The sequence below is a fragment of the Pelmatolapia mariae genome, linkage group LG9 (genome assembly GCF_036321145.2).
Source record: "Pelmatolapia mariae isolate MD_Pm_ZW linkage group LG9, Pm_UMD_F_2, whole genome shotgun sequence".
Classification (NCBI taxonomy): Eukaryota; Metazoa; Chordata; class Actinopteri; order Cichliformes; family Cichlidae; genus Pelmatolapia; species Pelmatolapia mariae.
The window spans coordinates 19303133-19326056 of record NC_086235.1 but is presented as its reverse complement, the minus strand read 5'-3'; the positions used below and the strand labels follow the sequence as shown (position 1 = coordinate 19326056).

The 22924-nt window shown below is 39.0% G+C and overlaps 1 protein-coding gene across 1 annotated transcript; it reads left to right on the top strand.

Moving 5' to 3' along the window:
* The first annotated feature begins 11321 nt into the window (after nucleotides 1-11321).
* On the top strand, nucleotides 11322-22294 carry si:ch211-161h7.4 (uncharacterized). The gene is made up of 16 exons (XM_063483580.1): nucleotides 11322-11589; nucleotides 12854-12897; nucleotides 13109-13173; nucleotides 13288-13430; nucleotides 13649-13697; nucleotides 13819-14029; nucleotides 14144-14230; nucleotides 14615-14758; nucleotides 16010-16707; nucleotides 16929-17450; nucleotides 18165-18729; nucleotides 18843-18913; nucleotides 19975-20115; nucleotides 21617-21777; nucleotides 21886-21976; nucleotides 22118-22294. Exons 1-16 carry the CDS (start codon nucleotides 11566-11568, stop codon nucleotides 22198-22200), a joined length of 3099 nt encoding a protein of 1032 aa, XP_063339650.1. The 5' UTR covers nucleotides 11322-11565; the 3' UTR covers nucleotides 22201-22294.
* The last annotated feature ends 630 nt before the right edge of the window (nucleotides 22295-22924 follow it).

Sequence of the window (22924 nt, the reverse complement as noted above, 5' to 3'; positions counted from 1 at the left end):
ACAAAGTCTGGCTCCTTGGAAGCAAAATGAGTGGTCACTCAAGATGCTTGCACAGTGGTGTATATCAGGACAATTCAATTTCCTAATACAAGTTCTTAAAAATGTACATTTAAATACTTTTACATACATTTCTAAATATAAGCTTATCTGAATACAATTCCAGAACATGAATCTGAACATTGAATGTCACACAGTATATCACAGGCTTTGAATAAATAATATGCAAACAAACTTTTTTGTAAAAACTGTAAAACCCCCACAACAAACTGCCTTTAAATATGACATTACATACTTATTTACTGGAAACATTTTCTGATAGGTTAAAAAAAATATACAAATGTGGAAATGATAACATCATCAGAATCAGAATCAGAATCAGAATACTTTATTGATCCCTAACGGAAATTATTTTGGTTACAGTGCTCCAGTACAAAGACAGACAATACAATAGACAGACAATATATATCTATATATATATATATATACACACACACCCATCTCGCCCCTGCGGGCGGTTTATCCTTCAAGCTCGGGTCCTCTACCAGAGGCCTGGGAGCTTGAGGGTCCTGCGCAGTATCTTAGCTGTTCCCAGGACTGCGCTCTTCTGGACAGAGATCTCCGATGTTGTTCCCGGGATCTGCTGGAGCCACTCGCCTAGCTTGGGAGTCACCGCACCTAGTGCTCCGATTACCACGGGGACCACCGTTACCTTCACCCTCCACATCCTCTCGACCTCTTCTCTGAGCCCTTGGTATTTCTCCAGCTTCTCGTGTTCCTTCTTTCTGATATTGCTGTCATTCGGAGCCGCTACATCGATCACTACAGCCGTCTTATTCTGTTTGTCTACCACCACTATGTCCGGTTGGTTAGCCACCACCATTTTGTCCGTCTGTATCTGGAAGTCCCACAGGATCTTAGCTCGGTCATTCTCCATCACCCTTGGGGGCATCTCCCACTTTGACCTCGGGACTTCCAGGTTATACTCGGCACAGATGTTCCTGTACACTATGCTGGCCACTTGGTTATGGCGTTCCATGTATGCCTTGCCTGCTAGCATCTTGCACCCTGCTGTTATGTGCTGGATTGTCTCTGGGGCATCTTTACACAGCCTGCACCTGGGGTCTTGCCTGGTGTGATAGACCCCAGCCTCTATGGATCTTGTACTCAGAGCTTGTTCTTGTGCTGCCATGATTAGTGCCTCTGTGCTGTCTTTCAGTCCAGCTTTGTCCAGCCACTGGTAGGATTTCTGGATATCAGCCACCTCCTCTATCTGCCGGTGGTACATACCGTGCAGGGGCCTGTCCTTCCATGATGGTTCCTCGCCTTCCTCCTCTTTCCTCTGTCTTTATCTTGGACAACATTTACCTCTCCTACACCACCTTAAGAGAGTCCAGCTCCATCCCCACAACATTACTGGCCTTGTGGATCAGTTTGTTGAGTCTGTTAGCATCAGCAACCCTCAATCTACTCCCCCAGCATGCAACAGCATAGAGGATTGCACTGGCCACAACAGACTCGTGGAAAATCCAGAGCATTGTCCGGCAGATGTTGAAGGACCTCAGTCGCCTCAAAAAATAGAGGCGACTCTGACCCTTCCTATAAAGTGCTGTGGTGTTTTTAGCCCAGTCCAGTTTATTGTCAATGTATACTCTGAGGTATTTATAGTCATCCACAATGTCAACAATGATCCCCTGGTTTGAAACAGGGGTCAAGTGTTCCCTGGTCTTCCTGAAGTCCACAATAAATTCCTTGGTCTTTGCCACGTTGAGCTGCAGATGATTCTGCTCACACCACGTGACCAAGGAGTCGACCACAGCCCGATACTCTGTTTCATCATCCCTGCTAATGCATCCAACCACTGCAGAGTCATCAGAAAACTTCTGAAGATGGAAGGTCTCTGTGCAGTCTCACATTAACTACAAACTAATTTTTACATGTGCAAAAAGACAAAGAGTAGTAAAACAAACAGCTGAATGTATGTTTTGGATGTTATCTTTCTAAAAGAAGACATGGTCATGAAATGATCATTGAAGAAAAAAAGAAGCTTGCCTGTAGTGTCCAGACTTATATCGCCAGTTTTTTTCCCTCAAGAATCCCTAAAAAAAACAATGTTGGATATTAATTTCCAGATGGAAACGTATGAAAAAGTGCAGTAAACCTACTTCCATGGTCTTTAAATGCTCCACAGATGTATAAAAATATGTCCTAAAGACCAGAACTTTATATATTACGGATATTTTTTGTTGGATCACGTGATTCAAATAAGAAACAAAAGAGCCGAAAGAAACAAAAATTGACCAAACAGGTGATCACAAACTCTTAACTCAGTGCAGCTGTTTACATGTGTTTCTAGTAAAGTCTTGCTCTGATGTAGGGTGTGTGTGGCCTTCTGTGTATGTGCGTGATCATACATGACCTTCTGTTTTCATGTGCACTCCAGCTCTATATAATCCTAGCTGATTTATTTGGCCTGTCAGTCATTAACAAACATATCATTGGCTCTTCTCATTTACCTGTAGAAGTTTTAGGATTGGGATACATAGATGTCCAGCTGGCAGCTACCCAACATTTCATAACTGTGAAGGTTAAGTTGCTTAAAGCTGATATAATCCTTTGGCTCTTCATTCCCTGGTCTCACCTGCTGCTGATACGAGTCTGTGATAAAAACTTGTTACTAAACACGACTGCTGGGGCAAAGTCCAGCTCTTATATATGTTTAAAGTTATGGAACATGGTTATAAAGCTGAGTCAGTTCTGCGACAGGATTGTTTTCCCCTTTTTTTGTTCAGTTATTCAGCCGAAAACAGAGGACACGTGGAGGATGTCAAACATGTACACGTGCTACAGGGCTATAAAAGCTCCACTGTTACAAAACCAGCTTCGTTTTATGTAAAAAAGAAAAGCCCACCCCACACAGCAGACTTCCAGTGCTTTCAGTCAAGAAAAGACATTAAACGGTGCGTCATGGCTTCTTCTGATTAGTGACATTTAATGCTGATGGCAAATTGTTAATATGGAATTTAGAAACTTGTTATAATTTGTCTTCAATTATAATTCTTCTGTTTTATAGAAACTGGCTTACTAAAAATGGCAAAACACCACATCAGTCATGCCATTGCCATAGTACTGGCAGTGATTTTCTACATCATCACCATCGTGTTGTCTGCTCTGGCAGCGTTAGGAAAACGTAAGTCTGACTTTTAATACTCTTAGAAATACGCTGTAACCTTTGAGCACTCTGTTACTCTCTCTAACTTCTGTGTTTCTGCGCCACAGATCCATTTTTGTCCACCACCGCGAACATTTCAGATGAGTTTGTGACCCAGATCACGCCTTCAGGGTGGACTTTTACCATCTGGTCCATCATTTACATCTTTATGGGTTTAGGGGTGCTGTATGTCTTTGCAGGCATCTTTAGGAAGTAAGTTTTTTTTTCTTGAGACTAATTTTTTCTTCTTCTATATGATGTCTGTTGAAGTCTACATTTACCTCTGATTTCTTTCTGCAGGAATGCCTATGGTTATGTCTACTGCAGCCCTGCAGTTTTGCCACACGGGTTTTTTGTGACTTTTTGCTTAAATCTGGGCGTCAATATTGGATGGTTGCTCCTGTGGGACAGAAAGTGAGTGTGATGAGAGATTTAACTGATATCAGTAAAAAGCCATAGTATTGATTAATGTTTTTCCTTACTGCATTAGAAAAGGGGGCGTATAAATGAGGGCTGGATATAGTGCAGTGCACAGGTGGCATGCTGATTCGCTTAAAACTAATTTTGTTTAGGTTAGTCCACCTAAGCTGAGTAACCAAATGAAGGTGTGTTGAATCACATTGTCAGGCCCTCTTGGCCTAAATATGCAGATAAGATTGACCTGAAATCATGAAATAAATGGGAAAAATAAGTATGTCCATGCAAGAAGCATGTAAACACAGCTTCTACCGTGCAGGTTAATTGTTTTCATTGTGGTCAAATTCTGTTTTTTATCCCTGCTAAAGGTACACACCTGCTGCGCTGGCTTTCCTCATCCTAATCGCTTTGACTAACTACGCTGTGATATTCTTCTCCTGCTACGGTCTGCATAACTATGGAGCCTGGCTCAACAAATACCACAGAACAGACCTGTTGCTCCATCATCTGCTGGTTAGTATGGCACCTGATGTTTGCTTTTCTTTTTTTTTCACATACATGCTTATAATCTCAGCATCTCTGTCTTTTGCTTTGTCTTCATTGCAGATTCAGAATGGCATTGCCATCTATGCAACGTGGACAACTATTGCCTCCCCGCTTAACCTGACCATTGTGCTAACGTATGATGCAAGCATGTCCCACACTGACGGCGCCACTCTTGCTCTTTCTGTTTTGTCCGTTGTGCTGATAGCGTGGTAAGTTGACAAACAGAGGAAACAACAAGGGCGACTTCTTTAGAAAAAATGGATAAATAAAAGGTGCCGTCTCTCTCACAGGTTCATCCTGGAAAACTCCATTCTCGAAAAATATGTGAGATTCATCCTCAGCATTTACCCCACTGTGATTTGGGCGCTGACAGGGGTGTTCACCCAAAACTACAACACCGCAGCTCCTACCCGCAACAACATCTTTATCGGTGAGGATAAACCATCAACCAGTCTCAGTGACACTATAGCACCGACTATAACTGATAACATCATATGTGGATGCGCACTGATGCCTTGCTGTGATATTTTCTTTCCACTATAGCTGCCCTGCTGGGTGTAGCCTGTGCCCTGTGTGCCACTCGGATATGTTTGGTCATTTGGAGGCAAATGAAAAAGCCGCTTTACGAAGACGTAAACCCCGACAAAATGTCTCCGATGGAGATTTTAGAGAAGCAGAAAAAGATATTTAAGTGAGAGAGCGAGGAAAAGATTTGCAGTATGATTTCTGTATGATGTCAGGGCTGTATTGTAAATGACTCCAGCCTCAGCTGAATATCATCAAGCCTCATAAAGTGATATATAAAGCTGAAGGCTCACACCTGTCAAAAATTATGAACTGCAATAAAGTGTGTATTTCTGATTTCACCACACAAACATGAAACATGTGGTTATGCTTTAATTTACTTTTCTTTCATAAGCTGTAAAAATAAACTTTAACACTGACTTCAATGGGGTCTTTTTTGAGTTATTTAACAGACAGCACATCTGTTCAATAAGAGAGAAGACAAAGCAATTCAGATTCATTAATAATGACAAGGATGGATGATAAGATGTCATGTACATTTGTCATTTTAACACATATGGTGAAATATTTGCTCACGTTTAATACACACACACACACACACACACACACACACACACACACACACACACACACACACACACACACACACACACACACACACACACACACACAATGGAGCTCTCGAGCTGATTGTTCATCAGCCTCATAAAAAAATCATCTTTATTGCATAAACTAAGAGCACACTGCACTTGTAAGTAAATGCATTACTATTTAGAGCACTGTGGGAATAAAACCATTTAAGCAAATAAAAACGTGAACGGAGTCAACAAATGCACAAAGGTAACAAATCTGAGTTGTGTTCAAAGTTTACGATTATGCGTGTTTTCTGCTCCAGTCTGAGCAGAAACGTACAGTCTTCAGCCTTAAGTCTTCAGAGCCAGCCTGTGCTTGTTGTACACCTTAATAACCTTTTAATGTATATTTTTAAACAAATTCCACTAAACAGCACAAGTTGCTGGTGGCAGACTGCATCTATATCTAGTTGCTGGGTGGATTTGTGTGGCCACCTCCAAGATCTGTTGTTGACTACTTACACAGATATGAGGATTATGCTCTTTACTTAGACTTAAAAAGCGGTACAATTTCATCAAATCTATCTTTTTATCTTGGCTTTGCTCTTTTTTTGTTTTTGCAGATCAATAAAAAGCTTTGATTAAAAAAAACACACAGACCTCCACCCACTGATTTCCTTATGCAAACAATTACCTGTACATTCCACAAACCCTGTTGTCAAGAGTGTGTTCATCATCAGATATGACCTTATGCATAACCAGGGATTACTATCATACCACGTCACCTGATAAAGGACCTTCAAACTCCGAGTTATACAGTGTAAAAGTAAATTTGTAATTTCTGAAGGAGGGCTGAGACATTAGGAAGTAATAACATAATAAAATCATGCTGTAAACTGTAATTCATTAAACACATACATATATATAAGTGCTTTCAAAATTATTTAATATATGAGTAGATATATTTATCAGCTTTTTATGATTGATTGTTTCAGAAATGTAAAGAGGATAAGAGATGCACCTGATGTCTTGAAGAGTCATAAACCTTCTTGCACAACTAGTCGCTCCATATAAAAGTTGGTCCCGTGTCCTCTGCAGTTACTCCTGATCTTCACACGGCTTACACAACAAGGAGCAAAGCCAGGTAAGTGTTATTAATCTCATCATGTGGACGCTGTTTTATTAGAACGGACTAAAACATGTATGTCGTATGGATAATGCACACAGGAAGCTTTAAAAATTACTATCTGGTCCTCTCTTAAGAAGAGTCAATTTTCTTGTTGTTGTTTTGTTTTTTATGGTGGCAAACTTTGATAAAAGTTGTAAAAAGAGCTTCTGATAAATGTCTAAAGATATATTAAGTGGCTTCTGTGTTAACTGTGTGAAAGTGATTGATTGCCATTTCTTCCTGTTCCTGCTTTTGTTTTATAAAATGTTTTTTTCTTCCCAGCTTAGAATAAGAGGACCGTGATGGGAAAACACAACCCAGGACGTATCGCTGCAGTACTCGTGTCTTTAGCTGCCTTTCTAGTGAGCTTGGTGTTTAATGGGCTGGCTGTAGTTGGAGTTAGTAAGTTGAAACTTTGTTAGCTGTTTGTCAGCAGTGTTCAGTGTCTTTGATATTCGTGTGGAGGATGTTAAAACACACCGCGAACAGTCAACTTTCCCTAAAATCTAACCTTTTTCTCCACAAAGGTCCTTTTCACACCACCCAAGCCAATGTCTCAGCTTTGTTTGACACCCAGCTTACGCCTTCAGGGTGGACATTTTTCATCTGGACCCTCATTTACATCTGGCTGATCTTCATGATCATCTACATTGTTGCGAGTCTTTTCAGAAAGTTGTGTCCACTTCTTTATATTTTCTTCTTTAAAACTACAGTGTTATTTTTAAAGCACAGATATGAGTCACTTATATATATATATATCTCCAGGTCTCTTCAGTCTATTTTTAAAACCCACTGAAAAACTGTTCCCACAGATTTATTGATCAACTTTTTATCTTCTAGGAATGGATATGGATATGTTTACTGCACTCCTGCAGTACTGCCTTATGGATTCTTTATTAGCTGGTGTCTCAATATGGGCGTCAATATTGGTTGGCTGCTGGTTTGGGACAGAGAGTAAGAGTCTTTAAGTGTCGTGTGTGAGTTAAGCCTGCAGTAATGCATGGCTCTAAAAGATGAAAGCTGTTCAACAGATTCATTAAATGTGTTTTTCTGCTGTATCTGTCCTTAAAAAAGACTGATGATTCCTGCACTGGTGTTTCTCATCCTCATCATCTGCACTAACTACTCCATGATATGCTTCATCTGCCATGGGATTCACGTTTATGGAGCTTGGCTCAACAAATACCACAAAGCAGACCTGTGGCTCCTCCGGGTGTTGGTAAGTGTGCATAATTAACTGTAAGCTAAGCTTTTAATCTTGCATGTAGATCAAGTTACATTAGCCTGTTGTGGTCAGACATTATTAATATAATGCTTGCTTGGACTCCATGAAAAAATCTGTTTGCAGGTCCAGAATGGTGTCATGATATACACAACTTGGACAACTGTTGCAACCCTCCTCAACCTGACCATTGTACTGGCTTATGAAACCAACATGTCCCAAGACGATGCTGCCACACTCTCATACTCTCTTTTGACTATTTTGTTGCTTGGATGGTGAGTGTGCTTCTTTAAAAAAAAATAAACCAAACGAGAGCATTGAGAGAGCTCAGTTCCCTCCAATTCCCTCTGAAGGGCAAAGGCTACACTAAAACTTAGATGCTTTATGCATCAGTATGGAAAGCTAATGTAGTATATTAATCTTTTTGTGATATTTATCAAATAATGTTTGCTTAAAACAACAAAGTTTGAAAGAGTTCAAATAAAGACCGTGCTTATTTCCCCCAATAATTAGTATATTTAAAATTTGGAGATGATCCAATGAAAGCTAAAACTTATGACCTATGACCTTGAAGCATGACATACTAAAATTGTGCATTTTATGATCTTTAACCATATGACTGGAGTAGAATTGGCTGAACTCTTAGGCTTCTAACATATTAATATATGTTAGAATCTAACATATTAAAATTGAGATGCTAAAGCGACGCGTTTTGTGTTTCATAGGTTTATTTTGGAGAATCTTGTCCTCGACAAGCATGTGCGGTACATCTGCATTACCTATCCCGTTGTGATCTGGGCGCTGTCTGGAAACCTTGACAAAAACTATGATGCTGAATCACCCAGTCGCAATGGCGTCTTCATTGGTAAGACTTCACATAAATCCCTGCATCCACACTAAATGTTTTAGATAAATACACCCACAAAATGAGCTCTGTGTCACGTGCATGAGCTGTACTGATTCGTTTTTCTTCTCTCAGCTGTGCTGCTGGCTGCAGCCTGTGTGCTGTTTGTGATTCGGGTTAGTTTGGTGGTCTGGAGACACATCAAACAGCCACTCTACGAAGGTGTCGATCCTAAAGCCATGGAACCAATGGAGATCGCTAAGAAGCAGAAAAAGATATTTCGCTGAGCAGCTTTATGATAAAAAACAAACCTGTTTGTTATTATTACTGAAAGTTTTTCATGTATGATGTAATTGTTTTTCCCATCGTATTGATTTGTATTGTTTTAATGTTTATTGATGTATTAAAATATAGATCATACATGATCACAGCTGTTTGTTCAGTGTTAACACCATATAAATGTTGCTACTCCAAAATCAAGGTGTTATAAAATATTATTTCTGATTTAAGATGTGCGCTAAAGATTTTTTTTTTTTAATTTTAAGCATCCAGATGTTTTTTTTACATTTAAAAAAATATAAGGCTTGTAACGTTAGAGAACATACTTTTACTATATGACTATATCATTTACATTTCTATCAGTGTAAAGAAATGTAAATACACACAAAATCCCTGAGATATCTTAATAAAAGAAAAGAAGGAAAATTTCAGCTGTAGATCTCAGTTTTTCTACATGATAAATAAATGTTGCTGAAAGTAAAAAAAAAAATCTGTCAGCATGACTCTTTTGGGCTTAAATTGTAAAAATAAATGTGTAAAATTAGCGAAAAGGTTCTGGCTGCATATTGCCCAGACTGTCCTGCAATTATAAAACGTAAAAAAGTTTTTGTTACTTCACAGAAAATGTGGAAAAAACAAACTTCTATAGCAGAAAGTGAAAAAACTGTTATTTTTATGCCATGTAATTGTTTATCTATTACTTAAATACCTTAGTGTATGGCCATGGGAGAGGCCTTTATCAGTAGGAAATGCTGTAAAATTTATGAAAATACAGTTAAAAGTCCAGACTTTACACCCTCTTTCATCTTTTCCAAAGCCATTCAGTGGGCTGGATTTGAAATTTGGCCCACGGGCCTTATGTTTGACACCCCTGATTTAGAGCATATACTCTATACAGTGCATACTTTACAGCACTTAATTATTTTTAACTTCTTTATGTCCCATGCAGATCATATATGGGTGTGTTATGTTCTGTGCAGGCTGTGGTTTCATAGCAAATGACATACACCATAGAGCTTATATTCAACATATTAATATACATAAAGGAGAAACATTTTGATATGTTTTAATCAGTTATATGTCATATTTCAAAAGTATAAATAAACTTTAAGTTTCATTTATCAGTGTGCACTTGTTTTCAGTGAAATGTTACACATTTGAACATGACGATCATTTCCATTATCCCAAGATAGCATCCAAATTTTGCCGTTACTTAACATTTATCTGTATATATGAAAACGAAGATATTTACCCAGTTTACCAAAAGAAAAGAAGTTTGTAGGAGTAAACTGCAACAGCTGGTAATTGTCACAACCATTTAACCCTTTCATGCATGAATTATGACAACCTCAATCAGGATTTTTTCTTAAGTATTTTTATTCATCTTTAGGCATGAAAAAAAGATTTTTTTTAACTTCTAAGGAGTTAGAGAAATTTCAGTTTTAATTAAATAAGAAATGGTTTGTGCACTTACACTGCCTGAAAAGTGGGTGGCAGGGTATGGAGTGACACATGAGTGTCCAACGTCGTAGTTTATGTGCAAGTACACCATCAACACTGACACAAATACGAGAAAACAGCCTTTGAATAGCTGTCCACTGTAGTAACCACTATGCTTTAAAGGTTAAAGGCCTCATTCAAAGCTGTGTAGCTTGTTAATTAACAAATCACAAAATATTACACCGTATTTCACCAGATAAATACATTGAGGAAACAGCTATTATAAACAGCAGCTAACAGCCATATTTTTTTGCCACTAATGCACAGCTTTTGGCTGTTTGACTGCGGCTGATCCATTAAGCCTAGAAATTAAGTCAGTTAAATCATGTTCTTTTGCACATCCTCTACAATGACCTACAGTGACCAACCTAACAAACAACAAAGTTTTACATTTTAGAGTAATATGTCAATATGTATATTTCACCTCTGTAATATGCTATTTATAATTAAAGTATTTGTATATATTAAGATAAGATAGCTCTTTATTGTCATTGCACAGTCATACTTACCATATGAAATTGGAAAGCTATTTATTAGAGCTATTTCCTATATTTTGTAAACTTAGTAATATATTGTAATATTTAATTTAGTTCAGTCTTTTACTGTTATTTTCTTGGAGCAACTGTAACCACATAATTTCCTTAGGGATTAATTAAGTACTGTATTCTGATTTTGATTTTGTTATCCAGTATATGGTGCAGGATGCTGGTTCCGACTTTAAACTGTAGAGGGCAGTAAGCAAAGCGCCAACTTTAATCTGCCGGAAACTAATATGTAGAAGAAGAAAACAGTGATCACTGATTCCCTGTGCGTGGTTCTTCAGGCTGCAAGTCCGCTGCCAGCCAAAACTTTGTTAAAAATCAGTAGGCCCTACCAATTAGACAGTTATGTTCAAGTCATTACTTAATTAACACACTCACAGCGATGTTACAGAAGACATGGACTGTGAATTACAGCGTGCCAATTTCGCGACACTCCCGCCTTTGAGTCAGTACTTGGGGCACAATGTCGCCATAGTTTTCTAGAGTGCGCGGGTGAAATACAAACTGTAAACAGCGCCATTGTTGTGCTAACGAAGGATATCGGCTAGAAGAAAAAGTTATAATTGGTCTTTATATGGCTAAATAGGTATTTTTACGTGATTTTTTTTAAGGTGTTCACGTGAGGGCTAACAAACTAGAGAGTAAACGAACACGACATGATTATTACCTGTTAACTCGGGTCTCGCGGTCGGAAACAGTCGGCTAACCATACTGTTGAAAGAAGGACAGCCAGCTAACACAAATGGAGACGGAGTACCCAGTCCTAGTAAGTTCTATTCGTGCTTTTGCACAAACTTATTACAAACATTACCCTAGCCCAAGAGTTGGGATTCAGACATTTTCCCGGTGACAAGTTTTTAAACTTCCGAGTCTGGCTACAGACTACCGTCTTTATTTACACACGCCGATCGCCTTTTGTTTCCATTTGAACATAACTTGTCATTTAACTCGTCCTCTAAACTTAATATTAGAACTGCATTCTTTAATCTCTGCAGAGCGATACTGAAAAAATAATCCGCGCTGCTCACTTGTGGGCTGGAATATTGTATTTCCATAATACTAAAGCTCCATGGGAAAACAAAGGTAAAAGCTTTCTTTATTTGGTGGGACTGGATCGGATGACTGATCATGTGACTCTGACCCTTTCCTTCTCTGAAAAGCAGGGATGCTCTGATCCAACTTTTCCCACCTCCAGTAACAATACTTTTGCCTCAGATGTAAATAAAATACCCCCCATCCCATTTAAATCGTGTTATATATCATATTAACAGTGCACAAGAGGGGTGAAGAAGAGTGTGCATGCAAGGTGGAGTGGATGGAGACAAATGTTAGGGGTGATTTGTGACAGAAGGATAGCAACAAGAGTGAAAAAAAATGTTGATGGTAGTAATGCCTGCTGTGATGCATGGCTTGGAGATGGTGGCTCTAAAAACAAAACAAAACAAAAAAACAGGAGGCAGGCCTAGATGCTAAGATTTTCACTGGAGAGACCAAAATGCAGAGGATTAGAAATGAGTACATGTGAGGGACAGCTCAGGTTAAGTGTTTTGGAAACTGAGTTAGAGAGGCAAGGCTGAGATGGTTTGGAAATGTGCAGAACTTCAAAAATGGGTTAACTGAAAAGATTCATCCTTTCTAACTTAAACCAGGGTCAAACAAATGTGGGATTGCCAGTTACCAAGTATTTGCTCTGTTTGTTTAAGTTCTCTTTAATATTGTAGGATCTGTACAGAGACTCTTATAAGATAATTGTTGTTATTGTAATTGGGAAGTTACAGTATATATATAAACAAAACTGAAGTGAACTTGACTACAACATGAATGACTACATCCATGAATGTTACGATTCTTGTAAAGTTTTAGAGAGTTGATCATTTAGCCTTACTTTCAAATGTTATTGCTTAATCCATAGTACCATCTGTTGTCCCTTCAGACACTTTGTATCTATTAGAACAGGGGCTGTGTTTGCTAAGTGAACATAGTTATTCATTTGATCCTGGAGTGGTTTCTAAGCTGGTTTCTCTTCACAGAGGAGACCCAAGAGGAAGCTCTGTTATATTATCGACAATGAAAGGTAAGTTTAAACACGTTTCTAAAATTTAGCTGTTTTATTTTAGTTAAACATTTTTGTGTGTATGGTTTTTTTTAATATCTATGAGCTTCGTAAATTCATTTTCTGGATTTATTCATGCTATTGCAGATTTATTTGTATTTGATATCACAGAATTTGAACAGGAATTACAAAAGTTTGGAATTACCCTTTAATTCTTACCTTTGTTTTTCAGCCCAGCTAAGCACTGGGAAGGTACACTGACACTGCAAGATATTGATAAGATCTTTGATGACTTGGGTGAGTGAGATTCATCCGATTGGTGTAATTCTTTGTGTTAAATTATGTGTTTCCATTTTATTAACCTCTTCTCGACTGTTGTTTGTTTTGTTTTTTTTGTTTGTTTTTTTCCAGATTCAGTCTCACATGCGAATCTACAGCCCCCCTCTCCTCTGATCCAGACTTCTGATTCAGAAATACACCAGAATAAGAGTGAGGACTCGGTCCCCCCAGAGGGACAGCTGATAAAAAAACCTCCAGGACACCAATTAGTAATGGTACAGTCAGTCGATACGGTGACTTCTGCTTATATTGCATGCATGTCCTAAGCTCCAGTGTTAGAAACATCTGTTGCAGTCCAGCTATTAAAACAAACACACTTTCTAATGAATTCTTGTTTACTAGCTCGGCCGTGAGTCCTTTTTTGAACGAGAAAATTACGAAATTTTTCGTAATTTGTGTTCATTATTTTAATTCACGTTTTGAATTTCTTCAGGGAGATGATGGAGATGTCTTGCATCCTGCAAGTCCTGAACTGGATATCTGTAAGACACTCAAATTTGTGTTCATAATGAAAATATATGCCGTGTGTGTGTGTGTTTGTTTGTTTTTTGTTTGTTTTTTTATTAAATGAATTGTTTAGGAGTGGGCTTTTTCTTGTTGCAGATTTGGACATCCCCTTTAAAGGACATCACCCAGTAAAGACTTCCAGTCCAGCAGAACAAAGTTTGGCTGCTGAAGAAGAAAAGCAGGACAATGAAAAAGCTCAAGTTGTGTCCCCAATTCTTTTTATGTGTGAAGATGAAGGAATAGAAGAGGTGAAGAAAGACTCTCTACCCACCCAGAATCCCCAGTGTAATGGACAAGCCACAGAGGAGTACGGAAATTCATACTTAGTTCCTAGCAGGAAATGTTGCCTCTACAATTTTTCATGTTTTTTTATATTTTTTTTATTTTCCACAAATCTTTCACTAATCCTGTTCTCCTCTAGGAACGGCAAGTCTGGATTGGAGTCTCCCCCAAGCAAGATTAGTTTAACAAAGATATCTGGCCACAAAAAGAAGATTGAATTACAAGGGTAAGGTTGCTTTTCATTTAAATACCTCGTTGGGTGTTTTTTCAGGAGGAAGAGACTTTGATGCTGTAAATTTGACCATATGAGACCATTAATTGTACAAGATATTTTAGTTTTTTGACATTTGCCATTTGCCCTTTTCTACTTAAAAAAAATTCCCCAGTCAAACAAACTTACACAGCAATACTGCACAACAGTAATCAAAGATGAACAATATTTATAGGCTACGAGATTATATAGCACATCAAACATACTGTATTGGTGATACGCTTCATTTTGATCAGTGGAGGCAGCAACACCGATTCAAAAAGTTAGGGAAGTGTTTCTGGTTGTTCTTGAAAACTATTTGGTTATTTCAGTTACATTTTATATCTTCTTTGTTTACAGGAGTCCAAAAAGCACACAGCCAGCTGTTCAAACAGTGAGCCGGGAGCCTGAAGTTGCAGCTCCTGTGGCATCCACACGAGCGGGAAAAGATATGACAGCTTTTCTGCAGAAACTGAAAGATGCAGCACAGTCAAAACCTTTCAGGTGAGTTGAGATCAGATGACACCTTTATAACTTGTCTGCGTAAACATGTCTGCATGACATACAGTGTTGGGAACGTTACTTTTAAAATGTATTGCACTACAGATTACAGAATACATGCCCCAAAATGTATTTTGTAATGTTTTCCGTTATGTCTCTCAATGAGAGTAATGTATTCTGAATACTTTGGAATACTTAATATATTATCATGCTTTTTACAACTACATGAATGTACTATTGCTGTGTGATTTATTACTTTTACTGAAGGTTATTTGCCATAATAATACCAACTAGATTTTTAAATCTTAATATAAAATGAGTAACAGTAGGGTGGACATTAGGTAAGGCTGCGCTTTTTGCAGCGATCTCGTATTAAAACTGTTCCGCGCGTATATAAAACAGGTCCGCGGCTCCGAACCGTAGTAAAGGGACCTCTGGCTAATACGTCGGGTTCTGTGTCGGGCTTGTAACTGAAAACTAGCTTTACTTTGTTGTCTGGGTCAACTTTGCTAGCGAGAGACAGAGAGAGGCGTTAAAAGGCTGCTCCAACGGAACTTATTGTATCGGAGGAAAACACGAACACAGTGTACAGTCGAGTCTTAATAGCTTACTTACAACTGGGCTCATCAGGCACTCTTTTTGACTGCTGTGGTTATTATTATATTTGCATGCTTCCAGCTCCCGTTTCTGCTCGGTGACAGCTCCTACTTTTCCTTTTTCTCCCTCCCTCGCTCACAGACACATAACGTGTATGGCAGTCCATCTCCATGCAGCACGGACTACACTGCCCATGAAGCTACATTCTTTAGGGCTATGCCTGTAACACTCTGCCTATTTCCTTCATATTAAATAATTTTTTGAAAAATAATTTTAAAAAATATTTCTTCACGTCATTATGCGGGCCACATGGGCCGTGAGATAGAGACACAGGCATTAGAGCCTCTTAATGCGTGTTTTGTTTGGGTTTCCACTGGCGTGGAATTACCAAAGATAGAGAGAGCATAGCCTAACATATGAAAAAGGAAAAAAGACCACCATGTAATCCATTTATTTCAACAAAGTAACTATATTTTGAATATCACATTTTAAACGGTAACGGAATACAGTTACTCATATTTTGTATTTTAAATATGTAACACTGGTAAATGTATTCCGTTACTCCCCCAACACTGATCACATAATACCACATGGCCTCAGTCACATTCTTTCCTAAAAAAAATTTAATTATATGTATTTATCTTTTTTTTTTTTAAGTTCCGGGAAGAAACAAGTTAAAGTACCCACTCCTCCCCCTGAACCAGAGGATGATTTTATGATCCTAGAAGATGATACACCTCTGTGGTTTTCCATCCCAAGTAAAAGTGCTACCAGTAAGAAACAAAGTCACAGCAGGATTCCCAGCACAGACAAAGACAGCTCTGATAAGAGGACAAAGGATAGATCACTGGAGATGCCAGAGCCACAGCAGGAAACAGAAAAGTCAAAAAGTAAATTGGAAGATCAGCCTGTTGATCAGAAAATTAAGAAGAAAACTAAGAAAGAGAAGAACAGTGAGGAGACTGGGCCTAGAAATGAGGACGATAAGCTTCCTGCTCCTCAAGATGCTCCTGCGGGTGACTTATTGGTTCAAGAAGAGCCAGAAAAAAAGAAGCAGCAGCTCAAGAAGACTTCGTCAAAGGAGAGTGATGAAGCAGAAGATCAGCCTGAAGACACAACGAGTCGGAAAACAGAAAAAGCGAAACCCTTTAAGAAAACAGAAAGGAAAGCAAGTAAGTCTGCTGAAACAAAGAAACAAAAGTCTTCAAAAGATGGTAAAGAAAATACCAAGACACAGAAGGCTAACTCGTTAAAGGCGAGCAGGAAAGAGCTGCAGGGAGAACCTGCTGTTAAGGATGTTGATGAGCAGACCAGTGACAAGCACAGAGATACTGAAGACATAGTTTCTACTGTTGGTGAGTCCTTTGTACTTTTTAAAAACTCTTCTATAATTTGTTGTTGAATATTTGTGCTAGCTATTGTCATCTTATGTGATCTTAACCTTTGAAGTTTGATTAAAGTTTTGATCTTTATCATCAAAATATGTTAATTTTTGGAATTGCAACATAATTTTTTCCTTCATTCACTTAAAATTACTTTGCTTACTTTATATATGTTTTTCCTTTGATCCCTTTAGACAAAGAAGCTATGAATTGTGAAACAGACGGACAGGTGAAACAAAACAAGCCAGTTGTTTCTAAAGGGACTTCATCTGAAGACTGTCAGGTTCTCAGAAAAAGGAAAAGGAAATCGACAGGAGAGTGGTGGTTGAGTTGCCCTCAGAGCACAGAGGAAGTGGACAACAGCCAGCAGGCCACGCAAAAGAAGTCCAAACAAAAACCTAAAGACTCCAGCGCAGCAGTTCCTTCACCTGCAAAAGCAAAGAAAGGCAAAGCCTCAAAGAAAAGAAATCAGAAACAGCTTAAAGTGTTGCCCAGTCAGGAGACGAGTGAGGTTAAACAAAGGAAAACAAAACAGAGCGAAAAAGGAAATAAACAAGGAGAAAAGTTAGACAAGATGAAAGCAATTGATGAAGATTTAATAACGACTGCGCTGGAGTATGTCGACGAGCCGGAGCAGCAGGAGGTCCCGGATCAAGAATTGGACCAGGAGTCTAGCCCTTTGGTCTTTACTCAGAGGGACCACAGCCTTAACTCAGGTAAGGTCAAGGTAAAAGTGCCAGTACTACAGAGGAGTTTCTGAAGTTTCTGTGACTGATGTTTTATATATTGTGCTATTGGACTCTTAGTACTGATGCATGTGTAGATAAAGAGAATTTGGCCTTTTGTGTTGGATCGACTTTTAACAGATGTCTTGACAGGTAGTTTAGCCTTCCAAAGTAAAATAGGTAAATCTTGTTGGCTATGAGTTAATACTGTGATAATGTTAACAAGTCATTAAAATTTGGCTTAGATCCACCAAGGCCTTCAAGGTCAACTCAATGATTTATTTGTCTAGAATTGGCAAAATGAGGAGACACGATAAACTTGGGATCAAAAACTTTTCTGTTTATTGCGAAAAACCTAACACAAATTTAACTTACTAAACAGTGAAATGAGTGCTACACATAAATAAAAAATAACTGCACTCAAAATTGTGTCCGGTATATTAAAATGGGTTTCACCAGGGCAAATGAAAAAAGGCTGTACTTTGCACTTGCTTTTATTGTACTCATAAAGCACAAACAAAATAAAAGTTTGCGAAATATAAAACTGTTAACTTAAAAGTAAAACTAAAGTATTCTCTTAAATGTTTGCGCTCTCAGAGTGCTCCTTGTTTGCCTCCTAGTTGGTGTGAAATATTAAGTAGCAAAGAATATAAACACAAAAGTTGACGATCTCAAAACTTTGAGGAAATGTGCTTTTTGTTACAGGAAATAAGATATTTCAGAAAGTATATCAGCACGATTCTACTGGAAAACTGTCAGCCACACCAAAAGCGCCCGTGTCACAAAGTCGACCTAAGGAGCGGCTCACGGAAGCAGATTCACACAAACGGAGAAGGAGAGCCCCGGGCGAATGGTGGCTTGTCAACAACGTAGCTGAAGATTTGGAGAACATGTCCTCAAAGCCTCAGCAGCTTCATCCCAAGAGGCCCGAACCTAAAAAAGAAAGGAAGAAAGAGTCTAAACAGAGCAAATCTCCCAGACTCGGTGTTCCCAAAAATGGCAACACGGCAGTCTCATTAAAACCTCTAGGAGGAGCTCCAGTGCCTCCTTTGACACCAAAGTCAGTGATCACTCCTAAGACTGTCAAACGCTCTCTGGCAGCGTTTAAAGACATTTTTGCTTCAGTCATAGAGTCTTCGACTGTGGACAGACGTCAGACTAACAGATGTAATGTCAGATCACGTCCCTCTGAGGAAATCTGTGTAGCAGGCAGTAACACTCATGCAGCTGACAACAGCCCAGACAACCAGGAGACCACACAAGATAGCAGGTATCAGCTACATGATACCTGCTGTAATTCAGGAAAAGCCTGAATTACTCTTAACCTCTGTCTTTGTTATATTTTCAGTATATTTCTGACTGTCGTTCATCTTTTATTGGCAGGTCACAAGTCCACAGGAGTGGACCATCCTCCATGATTGAGCTGGAAGACTATGAAGACGCTGACAGCATAAGTGGGTTTTAAATTACATTAAAACATTTTCCAACAGTTTTATCTTTCAAAGAACATTTTACACAATTCTCTGAAAAAAGCTTCACTATAACATTTAATAAAGTGTAAAGACTTAAACACTGGCTGCTTCACTCGCAGTAAAAATGAGACGGGATGAGCTGAAGTCATTAAAATGCTTTTACTTTACATGAAAAAGAAATCTAATCAACAAGGATTTAATGTTATTGGCTTGTTTTGAAATCAAAACCCCTTTAAGTATTTCGCTAATTAAAAAAAGGCAGTTTATTGTTTTTTTATAAATCTCAAGGCCCTGAAATTCTTTCCATTTTGGGTCAGATTTCAAGCTGGTGACATGCCCAGAACCATTAAGCTCTGTGATCATCTGATATTTCATTCATAATCTCTCCTAGCCTCTCAGTGTTTCTGATACTGCAGGACTGCAGACAGTCAGACAAACCACTGTAAAGTGCAGTGTTTGTGGACGGTCCTTTTCTGCAAATATTATAGTATCAGTAATTGAAGCAGGAACTTGGGGCACTGGCACTTTTTAAAACCTGGATGAATAAGTAAATAACTGAGAGCTGGTTTTCACAATGATTTTCAGTGTCAGACCTACTAGGAAAAAAACTGTCAGTCCCACAAACTACCAAACAGATAAAGAGACTCAGAAATGGTTTTGAAAGGATTCAGAATCATTAGAGGAGGAATTTAAAAGTACTGAAGCTTTTCCTTTGTTTTTACATAGTAGTATAACCGGCTGAAGCCTAATCTAGTGTTTGTTGTGGATGAATCAGTGTGTGTCACTGTGAGTTCAGTCTTGAATTAATGAAATGAATCCGTCACATTTGACATTTTCGTCTGTCAGGCTGGCAGTACGAGCATTCATACTGCAATATTTACAGCCCTAAAATGGTAGCCCTTGTTAACCTCAGTTGGCTTGAATATAAATGATAAATATCTGAAAGTGTGATCACTGTTTGGGTGCGTGCCCGAATGGTTTAAAAAAAAAAACCCTTATTTTTTCATTATAAATATCTGCGTTTTATTTTTATTATGTTCCAGTTTTGCCATCATCCAGCAGCCCAGTTCTGCTCTCTGCTTCAGATCTTTGCGCCCCTCCCCTCAAGCCGCTGATCTTACAGCGGAAGGATATGGCCAACCTGGCTGAGTGGTTTAAGAGCCTCTGGTTGGCTACACCAGAAGGTAAGAAAATTATAAGAAAGAAAAGAGAAAAAATAAGAAAAAGTAATTTCCAAATGTTGTTTTTGCACTGACTTCACAGATACAGGTGTTTAAATGTCTGTTGTCTTTTACACTGTTAAATAAACTGTTTGGTCATAAATGTGGTTTGTGCTGTTTGTAAAGCAGATTGGCTACAGTGTCTGCAGTCCATTCAGGTTGCACAGGTAGTCCTCCAGGACAGCGTATCACAAGACGGTTTGCTATGTTTCCCAGCACAGTCTCAAGAGTGTGGAGAAGATGCCGTGACAGGGGTCATTAACCGAGGACTCCTGAACAAGCATGTAGAAGGGGATCAACAGAGCAGGAGCAGCATCTGCTCCTTTGTTTTAGAAAGAACATGAGGAGTGCTGCCAGAGGTCTACAAAATGGCCTTGAGTGGGCGATTCATGTGCATGTTTCTGACCAAGCTGTCAGCAGCAGACTGCATGAGCATGCCATGAGGGCCTAACTTCCTTTAGTGGGACTCCTGCTCACAGCTCAGCACTGTGCAGCTCAATTGGCATTCGCCAGAGGACGCCAGAACAGGCAGAACCCTCACTGGCCTCTCTCTTTTCACAGATGAGCACAGAGCCACACTGAGTACATGTGACAGATGTGAAAGAGTCTCGAGACAACCGTTTGTAGCAAATGTTATGCTGCCTTCAAAATCACCCTGCATGACTGGTTTGACCGTGGGTCAGCGACGGTCTGGGGAGATATATCACTGGCAAATGCCAGTTGAGCTGCACGGTGCAGAGCTATGAGCATAGGTCCCACTAAAGGACCCTCATGCTATGCTCATGGAGTCTTTTTCTGACAGTTTGGTCATTTTGTGGGGACATTTACAGCCATCCGTCTCCCTGCACAAAGGAGTCAATATCCGTTCTGCTGCAGGGCTGATGACCTTCTATGGCCTTGTTCGGCTCTTCTCATGTAAAGGCCCATCTGTTATCTCGTCCACGCTCTTTAGACTCTGCTGGGAGACACGACAAGCCTTCTTGCAACGACACATATGAATGTGCCATCCTGGAGGAGCTGGACTACTTGTGCGAACAGAATGGGCTGGAGGCATCATCTCATGTTACCAGCAGGAACAAAAACACAAGCAAAAAGCCAAACTGAGAACAATCAGTCAGGAGGGATAAGGAGAAAGCAGTGGTCCATGGCAAACACCTGTTAAAACCATGTTGTGGCCTCTCCAGTGCACCTGTTGTCACTTTCACTTGCACCAAAACAGCTGAAATGGATTCACAGTAGTTTATCCTTCCTAACTGGACAGATTGATCATCACATCTTTTATTAATTTCCTCTTTATTGTCAGTTAGGATCAAAATAAAATACTTAAAATGCCTGCATCAAAAAACTCAAAGCATTTATGCGTCTATCTAATTTTGTTTGCTTTCTTTTTAATGTAGACAAGACATTTTCAATAAATAAACTTTTGTCGTCTAATGATCCTTATGCCTTTTTTGTATTACTGTAGGAGATCCTGGTGTCACTCCAGACCAGTTTGACTGGTACTTCTATCAAGACAGAGCTATGGGCCTCCAGGAGGATGTGAGCACCAACTCCTTCTGTAGTGGAAAGCTGCTGCTGGGATCCCTCATGAAGAAGCCTCTCTGGGTGGACCACAGTGCTACAACAGTGAGTACTACTTTATTCTGTTTCTCGCATATAATTATGCAGTAACTAGGCCTCTTATACAACAGAGTCCTAAAGTATTTCCATTATTTATTTCTCTGTCTTTTAAAGGTTTTTAACTTACTAACCAGCTCAGTGGGTGTGACCATCGATGGCTGTGAGTCGTGCTTCAGTCCTGGAAAATCTTTTGTGGTGGAGTCTGGTAAGACTATTTACATTTACTGTAAGATCTGATCATAAAAACATTTGCAAATAATAATAGATCTTTAACATGGTTTAGTGAGAAATGCACATATTTTTGATGTTTTTTTTGTTTCTTACAGTTACTGTTCTCTTCTTACAGGACATGCATACGCCATCAAGAATCTGACTGCACAGCCTGCGGTTCTGTACTTCACCAGAATGTTAGCTGAAACTGTAAACTGATGCATTGTGAAAATGTAAATAGTAAATTGGCTGTAATTTTTTTTCCTAAGAATTACTTCAGTTTATGATTCTAGGAAATAAAACTGAAAGAAAATGTTGGTAAAAAATGTAAAATATTTGAATAAAGTTTGCTTTTAAATACCGTATTTGCCATTTCCAAAGCCTGCGTTAAACTGCATCTTTATCAGAGCGTGACTATCGAGAAATTCGGATATAATTTTAGTTCAAGATGTTTGGAGGTGGTTTTGTTTCCCCCTCTGAAGAAAAAGGTCTGTCTGTTAGTTGTCTGGCATTCACAGTTCTCAAGATATGTTGTTCAAATTTTGTGTTACGGTAGATGCCAGCATTCAGTGAAATCCTGGCTTGTGAGTGCATTCAGGGTTACCGGTCCACAGGTGTGCACAGACGGTTTGTCATTAGAGAAACTGCCCTTCAGAAGTCATGTCATGTTAGAGGCATTGCCAGAAATGTTTGCCTCTTCCTCTGTTCTGAGTTTCTTTTCACGTCAAGTTTGAAAGAATTGTGATCTTTCAAAATGATAAAGAGATAAGAAACACCACACGCAAACACATTAGAAGTGCTACCAGTGATCTTTCACATCCTTAAAGACCACCTTTGAATATTACTATATTTAAAAGATACAGTATTGTATCTTTTTGCAGAAAAAATAAAAATGACTTAGCACTGTGTGTGACTCATCTGACATAGGACACAAGCCGGGACT

Excerpts from the sequence above, each read along its gene's own strand:
- si:ch211-161h7.4 (XM_063483580.1), top strand. The coding sequence starts at position 11,566 with ATGGAGACGGAGTACCCAGTCCTA. Across the intron at positions 14,231-14,614 it reads AAGAAGATTGAATTACAAGG|GAGTCCAAAAAGCACACAGC; the intron begins GTAAGGTTGCTT and ends CTTTGTTTACAG. Across the intron at positions 18,730-18,842 it reads GAGACCACACAAGATAGCAG|GTCACAAGTCCACAGGAGTG; the intron begins GTATCAGCTACA and ends TTTTATTGGCAG.